This window comes from Rattus norvegicus, chromosome 1 (assembly GCF_036323735.1).
Source record: "Rattus norvegicus strain BN/NHsdMcwi chromosome 1, GRCr8, whole genome shotgun sequence".
Taxonomy (NCBI): domain Eukaryota; kingdom Metazoa; phylum Chordata; class Mammalia; order Rodentia; family Muridae; genus Rattus; species Rattus norvegicus.
In genome coordinates this window covers 166,499,701-166,518,080 of record NC_086019.1, presented here as the reverse complement: position 1 = coordinate 166,518,080, position 18,380 = coordinate 166,499,701, and the positions used below count along the sequence as shown (strand labels likewise).

The 18,380-nt window shown below is 39.6% G+C and overlaps 2 protein-coding genes across 2 annotated transcripts; both read right to left on the bottom strand.

The window, feature by feature from the left end:
• On the bottom strand, window positions 1-963 carry Or52i2 (olfactory receptor family 52 subfamily I member 2). The gene has a single exon (XM_039097783.2). It carries the CDS (start codon window positions 961-963, stop codon window positions 1-3), a length of 963 nt encoding a protein of 320 aa, XP_038953711.1.
• Window positions 964-14,878: 13,915 nt separating this feature from the next.
• On the bottom strand, window positions 14,879-15,826 carry Or51h1 (olfactory receptor family 51 subfamily H member 1). The gene has a single exon (NM_001409141.1). It carries the CDS (start codon window positions 15,824-15,826, stop codon window positions 14,879-14,881), a length of 948 nt encoding a protein of 315 aa, NP_001396070.1.
• Between the last annotated feature and the right edge of the window lie 2,554 nt (window positions 15,827-18,380).

The following is an 18,380-nucleotide window of genomic DNA, read 5'->3' as shown; positions in this document are numbered from 1 at the left end:
TTAAGTGGACTGTTGAGAGAAGCAACATGTCAGCAGACGCCATAGCCGCTCCCGGATTTGTCTGGTCCTAATGCCATAAATGATAGGGTTTAAGGTGGGTGGGATGATCAGGTACAAGTCCGCTAACAGCACTTGAGTGTGCAGGGGAACTGCATCCTGCCCTAGCCAGGCCACATAGATGGATGCCATCCCAGGGAGATAGTACAGCGCCATGACCCCAACATGAGACGCACATGTACTCAATGCCTTCCACTGTGCATTCTTTGAGGACAGACCAAAAACTGCCTTGAGAATCAAAGCATAAGAGGCAGAAATGAAGGTCACATCTGAGCCCACAATGATGGAGGAAAAAATCAAACTGTAGAGACTGCTAGGCATGGGGTCATCACATGCTAACTTGGCCACTGCCATGTGTTCACAGTAGGAGTGAGGAACATTGGAGGCACAAAAAGGCAAATGGCTCAACATCCAACTCAGGGGAGTCATAAAAACAGCAGCTCTAATGGTGATTGTCACACTAATTCCCAGCATCACATGAGGGGTGAGAATTCTCATATAATGTAGGGGCTTGCAGATGGCCACATAGCGATCAAAAGCCATGGCCAGCAGCAGTCCTGTCTCCACAGCAGTGGCTGCGTGGACAAAGTACATCTGAGTGAAACAGGCGTTAAAGCTGATGGAGCTGTCTCCTGAACTGAAGATGCTCACCATCTTAGGTACCACAGAAGAAGCCATAACAACATCCACAGCAGCCAGAACACATAGGAAGAAGTACATGGGCTCTTGTAGAGTGGGATCCATGCAGATCACAGCGATGATGAGGGTATTTCCTAAGAGGGCTGTGCTGTACATGGCACTCAGTGAGATGGCCAGCCAAAGATAGGAAGACTGTAAGCCTGGGACGCCCAAGAGGAAGAAGGTGCCAGGGGATCCCACTGTGTGGTTGTAGGATGGACCCGGCATCACTGGTCAGACTGCTCTCCTGTTAACTTGCAAGATATTATAAGAGAGGTGGCGTTCTTATAAAATAGATTACTGGGTGTGAGGTTCACAAATTGTTGAGGTATTTTCATCTTGGTGATATTTTTCATGACCTAAAATTAACATTAAATATTAACATTAACCTGTGTAAAGATTGTGTGCTTTATTAACATCTATTCCCATCTTAAAGATCAGTTTTCCTCTCTCTCTCTCCCTTCCTCCCTCTATCCCTTCCTTCTTCCCCCTCTCCCTATCCCTCCAGCCCTCCTTCTTCCTCCCTCTATCTCCTTCCTGTCTTTCTATGTCTCTATCTTTCTCTCTCTCTCTCTCTCTCTCTCTCTCTCTCTCTCTCTCTTTTTCTCTCTCTGCCCCTCTATCTGTCTGTCTATATCTTTCAAACTCTGTATCCTTCTGCCTCTCTCTTTTTTCTGTCACTCTCTTTTTTCCTCTCTCTCCCTCTCTATCTCACCACTCTCTCTTCCCAGCTATTCCCATGTAAGTATTGCATGTTTATTTTTACTTCAAGCTTCCATAAAATCATATTGATTCATAATGATGTTAAATTGATGATTCCAATAGTCTACCTGTTGATTATGGTACGCACTCAAATATGTGTCTTTAATTTGTAATTTTGTGTGATCCTAGCCTGTGGAACAAGGTTGAGTGATAACATTTTATGTATTCCTTATAGTCAGATATTTCTACAAAATGAATAAGAAGAGTTTACCTTTTATTCTCATGATTACTGAATTAGACTTATTGAGATCAAATGTCATATCATGTCTCCTTGGACTAGTACCTAGATAAATGATGAAAACATATTCCTGTCAGTCAGAAGTGCATTATATGGAAAGTATAGGTTCAGTAAATAAGGCCATTAAAATGACATAATCACTTTCCATATAGCCAATGTTGTTGAAATATTTATAGTTTTCTAAATTTGAGGCTCAATTTCCTTGAAGTAGTTTCAATTACTAGCCAAAGCAATTACATACTAACCCCTCATACACACATAAAGACGAACCTCCTTCTGCTTCTTCAATATGGTTTGCCCCTTTTCATGATAAGCTACCAAGGCACTCCAAGAAATTTTATCCTTGTGTAAGTAAAGCATGTTTTAATGAAAACAGTACATGATTATACCAAGATGAGAAACAGTATTCATGAGTGAATATCTACATTTGTAATGTACATATATATCTAAATAAAACAATTGACTTAAGTACTTAAATGATATGATTCTTCATCTTATATCATATAGCATCATTCAGTCCCGTTGAGGTTCCCATCTAGGTCTTTCCAGTACTAACTCCTGACAGTGTATTTAACAGCATTGAGGTCAAGAAAACAATTATGGACACTTACCCCAAAAAAGTATTATAGGCTGACCTGTACAGTAAAGAAAAGAGATTTACTACTCTACGACTCTGGGAGCCGAGCTCCAACCTTGGCAGTGTTTGCCTTGGCCCTGCATTTTCCTCATTTAGGTTGTGTCAGGGCACAGGATATATAATGACTTTTCCAGACATCCTAAAACAAAAGAACAACACTGCTATCACATTTCTGTGCTATAATCCTTTACTTCCCTTCCCTTTACGTTGCTCAGTTTCTGTGAGTTTACTTACATACGTAAGTACCGTAAGAGACCCACAGTATTCTGAGAACACATCACAAAGGTCCCCTTTGATTTGATTCAGACCTGGTAATGTTGGTAGATCTTTTAGAAAGCCTGAGTTCCTCGTAAAGCACAGGGAAAAAAATCCTTCTGTTGTCACATGTAAAATGGGTTATTAGAGCTCTGTGGTTTAGAGACAGAAAAACAAAATGTTTAACAGTAGAACTCAAAAATTTTACTATGTAGAGTGAAAAACCTCATTAGTCACTTGCTAGCCAAATTGCCTTGATCAAATCAGGCAAACCTTCCAGCCCTTACCCTGCACATTGTTAGATAGAAATGATCATCCACTCCCAATCAAAGAGGTTTTTAACTTAAATGAAAAGCTAGGCAAAGGGATCCTAATGCTGGTTTGAGCAATAGATGTTTAATAAAGGTAGAAAGTAAGAAACAGCATTGCTTATCCTGCTTAACCCAGTTTGTCCAGACGACTATCCCATGCATACTTAAATGAGTATTCCTGAAGATTTCCTCTTGGCCGTACAATGAACTAACACTGCAGATGCCCCTATATTGAAAGATGTTTATTGTTTAACAAGATGCTTGGTACACAGGTATGCAATAAAGTATAACTAATTTTAAAAAGACTGTTTGAATGGCTTAAACCTATAAGTCGTTCCAAATAACAAACGTAACCATGTAAGTGTGATTCCAAGACTATGTTTTAAAGCCTGAATTCCCTGAAAGTTTTCTCCTATCACCCTTTGATCTGCAATTGGAAGATATCTCACTCAGGGATACAAGCAGGATATTCTATGCTGCTGGGTCTGCCCTGAGTGCCACAAATTCAGGGTTCAGCAAAACTACCTCTAGAGATCCACAGTTCCTACTGCCCCATTCATCTTTGACCCAAGATTGTCATCTCCTGATTGCTTGATAGAAATCTTCCTTCTGCCAAGGGCATGGTCTACTCATGCCCTGCCCACTCTTCTTCTCTCCAGCCCTGACAACTTCACCTTGTCACACTTTCCCATGATCTAAATCTTTTCCTACTAATCATTGCTAATAGAAGTTGCATGTGTTACAAGTCTTTTCCAAAATTAAAAATTTGTTTTTTTTTAATTTTTTTTATCTCACTCAACCTATGTTGTTCTTCTCTTTGAAGATCAACAGTGGCCTCTCTGCAAGATCTGCTGCCACCTTGTGACTCCTTTCAGCATCAGTAGCTGGCTCCTTAGTCCTTCAGTTTTTTAATCCCATAGAAGGTGAAAGTGAACTGCATGCATCGCATCTGAATGAAGCCTTGCTGCCAATGGGAATTCTGTGTGCCTGCCCCTGTGCCTCTCCCACCACCCAAACACACTGGTGCTCAGCCTACTTTGCGTGGTCTTTTCTCATAGCTCCTCTTTGGCTTTTAAAAACTGTCTCTTCGTTCTTCCAAAGTTGGACTTTTCACTTCTGATTGCCTTAAACATAAGAAGCTCTTCATTCCTGTTCGCTCTCCCATCTCTTCCAATCTCTCACACTCTGAGAGGGAGCCTTTGGTGTTAGCCGCACCTTCCAAACCTAGCCAACCTCTTGACAGACCATTTGAATCCTCCTTTCCAGGGCAATCATGACCTAGAGGTTGCAGCAGTCCAACCTCCCTTTTCAATTACCTACAGCGTTCTGTTTACCTAACTTTCTCAAATTATCTATGTGTGGTGATACATATTTCTTTCACCCAGAAGAAATGAGATTTTTTTCAGGATCCTTCTCAGAAGCAGTAAGCACCACCACAAGAGACCAAAGAAAACAATGGAGAGTCGAGTTGAGAATTGTCCTTTTCCAAGACCTCCCACTGGGATCTCTCCTCCCCATCACTCTATGATCCTGCTTTTTCCCTGGACACCCAATGTCCCTTGGCCTCTGCCTAACAGCTAAACACTATAAATCCTCCAGAGTACTGGCTTTTGTCTGGGTTCCATATGGATCTTTCCAGACTACAGGATGAGTCAGACGCCTAGTAGGTTAGTTTCTTTAGGTCTCAGAGGATACCTAAACACCAGACTGAGAATATAGAGTTCATCCTGAAAGAAAACAAAAGGTTTGATGGAAAACCTGGATGTGCCAGGCCCCCCAGAGAGATTTTTTTCAGGGTGCTTTCTCATTCCATTCTTGACCCTCTGCTTTTGCTACCATCACGATGTCTACATGTTATAGGTGAGATGTGCAGAAGTCATAGAGCTAGAAAGAGAAATCAGAGTTAGAGTCTAGTCATTGGTACATCTCACAATGCTTAACAACTGTTCACACTAATCATATAACTGATCTCTTAAATTCACTTCAGTATTCCTCAGTCTCTCCTGGAGGTTCATGATGGACTTTATCCATTAAGTATTTCTCATGGCATACTGTGGAAAATTCTCTTTGAATAGACAAGTGTCTCTGAGTTCAAGACTAGCCTGGTCTACATCATGAGGTCCAGGTTAGCCAGAGCTATACAGTGAGATCCTATCTCTAAAACAAAGAAGTACTATGTGTGGGTCTGAGCACATAGTTCAGTGGTAGAACACTTGCCTAGCATACACAGCTGAATAAATGTGTAAAAAGTAAGATAGTAGTTAGTGGTTTTGGAACCAAAAGATAGAGAGAATTCCAATACTCATAGATTGATAGGATTAATATTGTTGATAAAGTTGGGGATCTTGATGGGGTCCATTTTCCTTGTTAATTAAAGACTTAAAGGGCAGGAAAAACCTCAAGTGCAATAGGCAGCAGTGAAGAAAACTTGAACACCATAAAGAGGGGCAAATAGAATCAGCAGGTGAAGGCATTTATTGGGGGTGAGAAAAGACACTTGCCACAGACTCACATGGATAAAGACCCTCCCACAGGAGCCAAAAAAAAAAAATACTCTTCTCAAAATCCAAAGGCTGTTTTTGTTTGTTTGTTTGTTTGGGTTTTTGGTTTTGGGTTTTTAAATCTCTGAAGAGTTTTTCTCTTCTAATTTCTAGTTGATCAGTTTGAAGAAAGGTAGGATGGTTGGTTGGCCCACAGCTTTTGTGTAACACGTCTGAATCAGCCTTGAACTTCTTGATCCAGTCCATTAGCAGAGGTCTTGATGATTAGAGACAAGAAGCTAAAAGACCTTTTTTTAATTATTAGTGCATTTTTTACAGTCTAGCCATTCCCCCCTCCAGTAACCTCCCCCCACAATTCCTCATCCCACTCTCCCTCCCCTTTGACTCCAAGAGGGTGCTCCCCCACCAGACCTTTCCCTTCCCTGGGGCCTCAAGTCTCTTGAGGATTTGGCTCATCTTCTCTCACTGAGGCCAGACCAGGCCTCTGCTGTATACGTGGGGGGATGTCAGGAGCCATAATGGGACAAGCTAATAACTAGCAGGTGATGTCCCTGAGATGGCCTACTCAGATTATTATATAATCTGCAACAGGTTCACCCTTATTAAGCAAGGCTGTAAGGGAATTCATTTTAGGCAAGATTCCTGCTATTAATATGCTTTTCCTGTTATTATTAAACATATATAACAATCATTAAGTAATAGCCCACCCCTTTGGAGCAGATCTCTGCATATCTACGAAGATGTGCCATCTTGTAATGATGCTACATAGACAAATAGATGACTTCTTTTTAATCCTAATAATGATCCTATAAGAATTCCTAAAATATGCCAGTGGTTATTAAGCTCTAAATTGTGGGACTGCTGCTATGTGGTCCTTTTCTGATAGTCAAAACTGCAGTGAGAACTCTGCCAGCAGTCTCCCAAGTGTCACCAGTTTAATTGCTCTTAGATAGTAACCAGACTTTCTCCTACTGAGAGCACATTCCAAGAGATTGTAAAACAATTAGCCAAAGGTCATAAAAGGGAGCTAAGATTGTTTTATAGGTGCTAGGACAGATGATAAAATATTGACTGGGTTTATCCTATACAAAACTTCACTAATAACTTACTTATGGTTTTAAACCTTCAGTGAACTTGTGGAACAGTGACAGAAGATGGATGTTTAGCCAGAGAATTAATCCTAATGGATATGCATGTAAACATTCTCTGTTGTAAACTTCTATTTCAATTTATGATTTGACTCTTTGTGTGAACTTGTAATGAACCTTATAGCATGTGATCATGTATTCTGAAAGATGTGTAAATACTGAGGACAAAGAGATAGAAGGAACTTTTTTCTCTTAGAAGAATTTTTCTCTACCCATCCCCCCATGCCACACCCCACTTAGGATCTTTCTGATTTCCCCCTTAGATAGCCTTCATAGGAAACTTTTTACAACATAGTAATAAACACAGTAATAACTTTCCAAAGTGTCCCTTTTTCTTCCTGTGACCTCAGACTAGCAGGCTGAAAGTTAGAGCCTAGCAGTTCCTACTGAAATAGTACAAAGGCTATGTACTCAATCCTTTGCTATTTGAGGAAGAGGTGCTAAGTGCCAGAGACTGCAGTTTCTGGCCCAGAGGAAGGCAAATGACAGGTCAGCTATAGTAACATAGTAACTTATAGTAAGTAATTTACTTATCTAAGTCTATACAGCAACCCAAAATATCTTGTAAGACAAAGTCTTACCCTCCGCCAACATTCCTCCCCCTCTGCTGCCTCAGGAAGAACCGACAAAAAAGAAAACCCTTGTGGGGCTGGCCCTGGCAGGGGGTGGGGGTGGGGTCATTCTTGCTAGTGTATGCTGCCTGGTTGGTGGCTCAGTGACCTTTTTTTTTAAAGCTGCCAAGCTTTTGTCTCTGGTCTGGAGGGGGTAAGGAAAGGAAGAAGCTGGCCATGTTGAAAGTTTACCACCTATATTGCCTAGTCATGGTCCCTCTCCCAGTCTATCTGCCTATCAGAGAATCTATCTAACTTCTTGTCCCTTATTGTGAAGACAAACAGCCTATCAAAAGCAATCTATATATTTTTCACAGAAATTGAAAAGATAACCTTAAAATTCAAGAAACCATGATAGCCAAAACAGTTGTTACCATTCCTGACTTTAAGTTATAAGCCATTGTTATAAGACATGGCATGATACTGGCATAAGAACAGACACATTGATCAATGGGATAGATCTGAGGGTCCAGAAATGAGCCCACAGTTCTATATCCACCTCACTTTTTGACAAAGAGGCCCAAAGAACACAAGGAGAAAAGATTAATGGCATTAGTCAGACTTGATAGCAGTGTGCAGAGGAATGAAGCTCTCACTTTGTACAAAACTCAACTCAAAATGGAACAGGGCCCTCACCATAAACTCAACACCATGAGTTTGTTAGAAGAGAAGGTAAAGAACACCTTTCAACTTATAAACACAAAAACTAATATATTTTAAAAACATAGGTATATGTATGAACTTTCTGAATAGGACTTCAGTGGTACAGAAATTAAGAACACCAATTGGCAAATGGAACATAAAAAAGCTAAAAGCTTCAGTACAGCAAAACAGTGCAACTGAATGCAGAGGTAGCTTACAGAATTTAGAAAACAAAAAAGAAATCTTTACTATCAAACAATTCAAAAAACTAAACCACCAAGAAAACAGACTATTTGCTTTAAAAAATGAAACATGGAATAAAACAGAGTTCTCAAAACAATAAGTAGAAATCACTAAGTTATTGTTTATGTTCAGATTTTTTTTCTCCTCCCCACCAATGGCTGCTTTACAGTTTCCTGGATTCTGAAAGTACAATGCTCTAAGACACCAGAGAATTGCAAAAATAAAACTGCTTTTGGTTCTCCAGTTGCGCCCAGAGCTAAGGCTATCCCACAGCCCACCAGACCCAAAATCTGCCTGAAGAGAGCTGATTTCCCAGGAGTACTCTCACTCCTAAGTCCAGGACCTGATGGGTTTAGTGAAGAATTCTATCAGACCTTCAAAGAAAACCTAATACCAATACTCTTCAAACTATTCCACAAAATAGAAAAAGAAGAAACACTAGTCAATTCATTCTTTGAGCCATAATTACATTTATACCTAAATCGCACAAAGACCATATAAAGAAAGAAAATTTCTGTCATGAATATTGATGTAAAAGTACTCAATAAAATTGTCGCAAACTGAATCCAAGAACACATCAAAATGATCATCCATCATGATCAAGTAGGTTTCATTCCAGAGATTCAAGGATGGTTCAAGATACAGAATTCAATCAACGTAACCCATTATAAAAACAAACTCAAAAGAAAAAACACCTGATCATCTCATTAGATGCTGAGAAAGCATTTGACAAAATTCAACACCCCCCTTCATGATAAAAGTCTTAGAAAGATCAGGAATTCAATACCCATACCTAAACACAGTAAGAGCAAATACAGCAAACCAGTAGCCAACGTCAAACTATATGGACAGAAACTTGAAGCAATCCCACTAAAATCAGGAAATAGACAAGGCTGCCCACTCTCTCCCTACCTATTCAATATAGTACTTGAAGTCCTAGCCAGAGCACTCAGACAACAAAAAGAGGTCAAAGGAATACAAATTGAAAAGGGAGAAGTCAAAATATCACTATTTGGAGGTGATATGATAGTATACTTAATTGACCCCCCCCCAAAACTTCTACCAGAAAACTCCTACAGCTGATAAACAACTTCAGCAAAGTGGCTGGATATAAAATTAACTCAAACAAATCAGTAGCCTTCCTCTACTCAAAGGACAAACAGGCTGAGAAAGAAATTAGGGAAATGACACCCTTCACAATAGTCACGAATAATATAAAAATCCCTGGTGTGACTCGAACCGAACAAGTGAAAGATCTATATGACAAAAACTTCAAGTCTCTGCAGAAAGAAATCGAAGAAGATCTCAGAAAATGGAAAGATCTCCCATGCTCATGGATTGGTAGGATTGATACAGCAAAATTGGCCATCTTGCCAAAAGCAATCTGCAGATTCAATGCAATCCCCAACAAAATTCCAACTCAATTCTTCATAGAGTTAGAAAGAGCAATTTACAAATTCACTTGGAATAACAAAAAAATAACAGGATATGGAAAACTATCCTCAACAATGAAAGAACTTCTGGGGGAAATACCATCCCTGACCTCAAGCAGTATTACAAAGGATTCATTATTAAAAAACAAAAAACTGCATGGTATCGGTACAGAGACAGGCAGGTAGATCAATGGAATAGAATTGAAGACCCAGAAGTGAACCCACAAACCTATGGTCACTCGAACTTTGACAAAGATGTTGAAGCTATTTTAATAAATAAAGCATTTGCAATGAATGGCGCTGGTTCAACTGGAAGTCAGCATGTAAAAGAATGCAAATCAACCCATTCTTATCTCCTTGTACAAAGCTCAAGTCCAAGTGGATCAAAGACCTACACATAAAATAAAATACATTGAAACTAATAGAAGAGAAAATTGGGAAGAGCCTCTAAAATATAGGTACAGGGGAAATTTTCCTAAACAGAACACCAATGGCTTATGCTCTAAGATCAAGAATCGACAAATGGGACCTCATAAAATTGCAAAGCTTCTGTAAGACAAAGGACACTGTCAATAGGACAAAATGACAACCAACAGATTGGAAAAAGATCTTTATCAATCCTACATCCCGGATAGAGGACTAATATCCAATATATACAAAGAACTCAAGAAGTTAGACTCCAGAGAACCAAATAATCCTATTTTTAAAATGTGGTACAGAGCTAAACAATGAATTCTCAACTGAGGAATATCGAATGGCTAAAGAAATGTTCAACATTCTCAGTCATCAGGAAAATGCAAATCAAAACAATCCTGAGATTCCACCTCACACCAGTCAGAATAACTAAGATCAAAAACTCGGGTGACAATAGATGCTGCAAGGATGTGGAGAAAGAGTAACACTCCTCCATTGTTGGTGGGATTGCAGACTGACACAACCACTCTGGAAATCAGTCTGGCAGTTCCTCAAAAAACTGGACCTGAGGACCCAGCCATACCACTTCTGGGTATATACCAAAAAGATGCTCCAACATATAACAAGGACATCTGCTCCACTATGTTCATAGCAGCCTTATTTATAATAGCCAGAAGCTAGAAAGAACCCAGATGCCCTTCAACAGAAGAATGGATACAGAAAATGTGGTACATTTACACAATGGAATACTACTCAGCTATTAAAAACAATGACTTCATGAAATTCTTAGGCAAATGGATGGAACTAGAAAATATCATTCTGAGTGAGGTAACCCAGTCACAAAAAAAACCCACATGATATGCACTCGCTGATAAGTGGATATTAGCCCAAAAGCTTGGAATATCCAAGATACAATTCACAGATCATATGAAGCTCAAGAAGGAGGAAGACTGGAATGCAGATGTGTCAGTCCTTCTTAGAAGGGGGAACAAAATACTCACAGGAGGAAAAACAGGGACGATGAATGGAGCAGAGACTGAAGGAAAGACCACCCAGAGACTGCCACACCTGGGGATCCATCCCATATGCAGCCACCAAACTATTGCTGATGCCAAGAAGTGCTTGCTGACAAGAGCCTGATATGAATGTCTCGAGAGGCTCTGCCAGAGACTTACTGATACAGTTTAAGATACTTGCAGCTAACCATCAGACCAAGCATGGGAACCCCAATGGAGAAGTTAAAGAACTCAAAGAACTGAAGGAGTTGCAAACCCATAGGAAGAACAACAATATCAACCAACCAGACCCCACCCTCTGGAGCTCCCAGGGACTAAACCACCAACCAAAGAGTACACATAGGAGACCCATGGCTCCAGCTGCATATGGAACAGAGGACGGCATTGTCTGGTTTCAATAGAAGGAGAAGCTCTTGATCCTGTCAAGGCTCTTTTCCTCAGTGCAGGGGAATACCAGGGTGTTGAGGTAGGAGGGAGAACATCCTCATAGAAACAGGGGGCTGGGAGGAGATCAGAGAGGAGGGAACCGGGAAAAGGGATAATATTTGAAATCTAAGTATGTAAACTATCCAATAGAAAAAGAGCCATAATAAAAAAAAAACTGTTTTCAACTGGACAGTAGTGGCAGTGGCACGCATATTTAATCCCAGCACCTGGGAGGCAGAGGCAGGCAGACCTCTGTGAGTTCAAAGCCTGCCTGGTCTTCAGAGTGAATTCCAGGACAGCCAGGGCTACACAGAGAAACCCTGTCTCAAAAAGAACTGGAATTTGATCACACTCAAGTGAAATGGCTACATTTTTTTTAATGCCCTCTTGGATGTTGGGGAAAGAGAACACTTGTTTACTGTGGGTAGGAGTTCAAACCGGAACAGCTACTATGCATATTAGTGTGGAGGCTCCTCAAAAATCTATGAATAAATCTTCTATATGGTCTAGCTATACAACTCCTGACATACGCCCAAATAACTCTTCCTCATACTATAAGATGCTTGCTTAATATCTCTGTTCACTGCTGCTCTATTCACAATAACCAGGAAGGGGAACAGCCTACCTGTTGGTGGGATGCCCACCAACTGATGAATGGACAATGAGAATGTGATACATATAGGTTTTGGAAACTCATCCAGCTATGAAGAAAAATAAATTTTGAAATTTGCATGCAAATAGAGAGATCTAGAAAGCATTATATTGACTGAAGTAACAAAGACTCAGACATATAAATGCAACATGTTCTCCTTCATGTCTTTCATGTACAGTAAATTACTATCGAACTTTTAGATGTGTATATGTACTAAACTGGAAATCCCATAGACATCGGGGAGCAAGTAACATGCCATAAACGTAATTTCAAAGGAGAGAGGGATATATGACAAATGGTATTAACAAACAAAGAGGAAGAATTGAACAGGATATTTTAAGGGATAAGGAATGGGAAGGGGCTAAGAAGGGATAACCAACATTAGGAGCCCTTAGAAGGGTCATAAAGAAACCTACTGCTTTAGAAACTTCATAAAATACATACTTTTGCATATGTAAATGTAGTTTAAATAGAGTGTTTGTTTATAATAAGTTAAAGGAGTAATGCCTGTCCCAGACACCATAGGCTGTCAAACTAAAAACCTGTGTTTATCTCTTTTTGAGTTGTTGGGATCCCCAGATATTAAAACACTACAAGGTATTGCCACTGTTCTTATTTACCCTCCAGAACTTGGTAGTAACACCCTATTGATGAAGATACCACATACTTGAATTAGAGGACACAGAAATCAGGCTGGTAGTGACCCAGAAGCTTTCTCCTTAGTGGCTAGTTTCCATGGCTCTGGAAGGTGATGTGTATCCTATTCTTGAAGAATAGTAGTCAGCAACCTGACTCAGATGTGAACACTGCAGGCTGCAGTAACTACTGACCTGGCAAGATAGATCCGCTGGTGCCAACAGCAGCACAAATGTTATAGGAGTAACCAACCACTTTCTGCTTGGATTTAAACCTGACTCAGATGTGAACACTGCAGGCTGCATTAACACCTAACCTGAAAAGGTAGAGCTACTGGAGCAGTAGAGACACAACCACTTTCTGATTAGATTTAAGGTATTCACCAAAAAACAGAACTCATTTCTAGTACTGTTAAACATGCAAAACCAGTGGCTGAAAGATTCATAGACTCTAAAAGAGAACCCAATATTATTATTCTGCTAAATAGACCGTTAAATTTTCTCCTAATTACTTATCTTTATACCAATATATTAATGCATTTCTCAAACCTCATCAAAGTAGACAGCTATTAATACAGAGAAGCACAGTATGTAGAGAACAAGATGGTGTGGAGTGCTTGGCCCTAAATGGGATATATATCATTCATCTTTCCCTCAACATTCATAAAATGTCTCAGAAGAAGTGGCAGGAAGCCTATAAGATCCCAAAGTGGTGAATGACTGCTTCAAAACAGTGTTTTCCAGATACAACAAGGCTATTGCACACAATTCACAGTTGCTATGACTGCATGCACAAGATCTACACAAGATCAAGCTTGTCAAAATCCAAGTATGGATAGAAGAGGTAGTCATGAAATCCTTTTCTCCCACCTGAAGAACTCTCGCCAATCTAATGGCTATATGAGGAAGAGAGAGTCAGTTTTCTTAAAGGATGCAGCCTCTGATGGGTACACATGCTCTGAGCATGTCCCTACAAATGGTACATGCTACCAGTATCGAGTGGATCCAGTGGTTTAGAAAAGAAAAAGATCATATAAGATTGAGAAGAGAAGGTGATAGTAAATGTAAGAAAGATTTTAAAGGAGAGGGTGAATTATAGATTTCTTTCAAAACATATGAATGAATGAAATTCTCAGACAATAAAACACAATTCCATTAAGAAATTTGCTTGCTTTATACAAAGAGCAGGAATCATCCAGTATGAGAAAAAAATTCCATTTTCTTGGGGTCAAGAGAGAAAAGGGACATGTATTGCTGTCCTAAATGTGTGATAGAAAATCTAGAAATATGTTAAATATAAAAAGAAGTGATACCACTAAAGAAAGCAGATAATAAAAATCACACATGTATCTGTTTTCAGTATGTCATAAACACACGTCATTCAATAGACACATAGATATAGAGAAATGTAGTTTGATACTACAACAGTTTTCTTTTCTCTACTTAAAAATAAATATTTTAATTTTATTTATTTGTTTGGCAGAATTTCCATACATAAGTTATGTATTTACAATATTCTCATTCTCCCTTTCCTTCCTCCAATTCTTCCTGTGTTTCTTCCACTCCTTATCAAACTCATAGCCTCTAATTATTTAATTATAATCATTACATATGTGTATATGCATTAATAAATACAGGGTGCTGAGATCATTTGCTCAAATGTGTTTAGGACTGACCTCTTGGAATTGGCTAGCCTTTTCTAGGGGCCTGGTCCCAAGATCAAAAGAGTATTTTACATATCTATTTCTTCAAAATTACTATAGGACATATTGTCTCTTTCTTGGTATAATTATTACTTAATTGATAAGTAAATATAAGTTGTAATTAGTTGGAGAACCAATACATTTAAAAGAAGTTACTTCCAAGAATACAAACAACTGATGGACAACTACACAATTAAAGTAATTCTTAACAGTATAAGAATGAATGGTTATATTATTTATCTAAACAATTTGTCATAGCTTATGTTCATCTCTACTTTTAAAGAATAAAAAGTATATTGCTAAATTAAACTGGATTTTATGGTGCCACATATGAAAGGTCTACATTACAAAATGTAAAACAGAACAAGAAGTATATGTGTTTTATTTGCACAAACCTTTCTTGACCTTGTATTCTACTGGATGGGTAAAATCTGATTTCACCATAGCTTCTAAATGTGAAACTATTGGTTTTCCCACTGTCTACCTATTATAGATCTGGTACAGGACTCCATCCCACTAGGCCATGTTCTTTCTCCCCCGGAACACTTGGATGATCCGTCTACGTATCGGCTTGGTCTTCACACTGTAGACAATGGGGTTTAGCACAGGGGGAAGGAGAAGGTAAATATTAGCCATGAACATGTGCACAACTGGCGATAAATGTTTCCCAAATCTGTGGACCATGGTGGCACCAATGAGAGGAATATAAAAGAGAAGCACAGCACAGATGTGAGAGAGGCAGGTGTTGAGGGCTTTGAGTCTCTCAGCTCTGGAGGCAATGCCCAGCACTGTCTTCAGGATGAGTACATAAGAGAAGAGAATGATGAGAGCATCAAGCCCTAATGTGAGGATGACAACAATGAGGCCATAGAGACTGTTGACGCGGGTGCTGGCACAGGCTAACCTCATTGCATCTTGGTGAAGACAGTATGAATGAGATAAGACATTGGAATGACAGAAGGGCAGCCGCTTTATAAGAAAGGGCACAGGAAAGACAACACAGACTGCCCGGGCCAAAACAACTAGTCCAATCTTTCCAATAAGGCCATGAGTGAGGATGGAAGCATAATGCAGTGGGTCTCGGATAGCCACAAATCTGTCAAAGGCCATGGACACTAAGACTCCAGATTCTACTACTCCAAATCCATGGATGAAGAACATCTGTGTGACGCATGCATCAAAGGGAATCTCAGGGGAATTGAACCAGAAGATACTGAGCATAGAGGGCAAGGTAGACATGGAGAGACTAACGTCAGTCAGAGCCAAGATGCAGAGGAAGTAGTACATAGGCTCATGGAGGTTCTGCTCTACCTTGACAACTGCTAGAATGGTACCATTTCCCAGGAGGGTTAGCGTGTAGAGAAATCCCAGGGGAAAGGCCATCCACGGGTTCTTGTCTGGCATCCCTGGGATGCCCGTCAGAATGAAGCTATGGTGATTGGTCTGTGAAGCATTTGAGTTCATCTTGGTAATCTCACCACGGGCTGAAGCTGGTCTCCTTCACTTGGCTCACAGCTCCTAAACTGAAAAGATAATTTCATATAAGCAAATGATTTAGTAAACACACAGAGAGAACAGTTAGTCAGTAATGGCTAGGTAACTTTTGTTCCACTTCAAGTTTCAGCTTCCTGGATAAATGCAGACTTCCTTCTCTTTATGTATATACTTCACTATGCCCTTAACCCACTGTCTTCATGATGTCGTGATAGACACATAGTGAATTCACAAATGTCAAAAATATAGTTTTAGAAACTTAGTCGAAAGGTAGCAAAGAACAGAGAATGATATATATAAAAATTTATACAAATTTTATTTCCATAATCTCTTGATACACCAGAAGTCTGGGAGCCAAAACTGGAAACTCTTCATTCAAGCAACATTTAACTCATTTCCAAATTACTGCCTGAAACATATATAAAGCTGATCTTCCCTTCCCGTTCTCTTTAGGTGAAGGAGGGGACTTGAAACAAAATCTCACTATGTTGCTAGGATTGATCTTGAACTTGTAATATTCCTGTCTGAGCCCCATGAATGCTGGGCTCACAGGGCTGTACCATCATGCCCCTTCCTTTCTTTCTACTCTTATAGCTAATGAATAATGTGACTCTCTGTGTCAGATGCTCTATGACACTTTTTCCCACATCTACACCTCTTTCAAGAGATTTTTCACTCTTTAGTTACAATAAACTATTTTTCTGGAAATCTGACTTATTAATCACAAACAAAACCCCCTATAAGAGCTTGTAATCTAGACTAGAGAGATGGCTGAGAGGTTAAGAGCACTGACTGCTCTTCCGAGGTCCTGAATTCAATTCCCAGCAACCACATGGTGGCTCACAACAATCTGTAATGGGATCTGATGCCCTCTTCAGGTGTGTCTGAAGACAGCGACAGTGTACTTACATACATAAAAAAATAAGTAAATCTAAAAAAATTAAATTAAATATTTTTAAAAGATCTTCTAAGCTTAAAGAGAGTCATGAATTCTAGTCAGAGCCCTCAGGGACCTGCCTACCTCCCTAGGTCTAAATCTCTAACAACTTACACCATTTTCTCTGTCATTTGGTCCCTTCAATCCAGCCAAATTTGCACTTGGATCTCACTAAGATATTTCCAGTTACGAAGTTTCTAGAAAATGACTTTCAATTTCCTTATTATGTTTCCCCACATTTGATTCTCTTTGCCTAGCCAATCTACTCATACCAAGTAACCCTTTTCCAAATGCTAGCAGGAGTTTAAAACTCTTCGATGTGCTGTTTTTACATGCTGGAATCCTTTCTTCTTATAAATTAATGTAGTTGATTAAATATTACATATATATTTTAAGAAAAGTATAAACTTATACCTTTCTGAACTATGAAGTTAAACAGGATAAAGGGAAAAAATGTCACTATTCATCACTTCATAGAACATACATGAAGAATACACAAGCATTTTCATATGTTCAGAGAAGGAAGAAAACAGTAAGTGGATGAAAATGATTAGATATCAGGTTGTTTCATGGATTCTTGGAAACCCTCAAATGACTCCCCTATCTTTCCCCATAGAAAGTTTCTATGGGTTGATAATTGTTAATCAAGGGGAAAATCTCTTCTCCAGGTCAGAGAAAATAAATGCGAGAGTTCAAGGTTAGTAACACTACAGTTTGCTCACATCCATATTTGAGAGAGGGAGGAGGGAGGGAAAGAGAAAAAACACAACTCAAGTGCTGGCCTGTGAATGCCTTCTGCTCCATTTCTGTGAGAGATGAGTAATTGCTACATGGGATCCATGGTTACAAATAAGATGGTTTTCAGATTCTGATCTCTTGGAATCCTTAAAAGGAAGAGTCCATGCCCCCTTGCTAAACCATACTGCCTTGTAACAAGAATCCAGGCTTCTCTCCAAGTAAATAGTCACCTCTAACCAAGCACTTCATAGTGCCTGTCCAGTTCTCTGCCTGTGTTCTAAGCATGCCTATGTTCTAAGCATGTGAGACTTTACATGTTACATAGCAGCTCTTCACTTCTCAGGGCCTGTTGGTCCCTCCTTTCAGACAATGCTAAGGACCCATAATGAGCAGGTGGACATGGCCCCAGGCTGTTTTATTGGGAAGTTCTTAAAGAGTCTTTAAGTAACCTTTGGTGGAAACCACAGGGCCAGCTGAATCTCTACTCCATGCAAACGGTTAGTTCCTCTTTTCCCCTCCTTTTTTCTGCTTTTCTCCTGTCCCTTCTCATTCCTGTCCACATTCTACACCTGTTCTTCTTAGGACTTTCCCTAAGAATTCATAGCCCACTTTATCCCAACTCTCAGTTTAAATCCCTGCCTATCCGTCAACCTCTTCTTTATCGCAGCTTCTCCATGCACTGTATTCTTTCCTTCTGTGTGCATCTTTTATTCCTACTAAAAGCATGTGTGTTTTACTTCCCCATTAGTGTTCCATCGTAGCATTCCATGTAGAACGACTACACTCTTCTCTTCTGTCTTAATCATATTTGCTCTTAGAATTCTCTGAGGATTTGATTTTTAAAATACA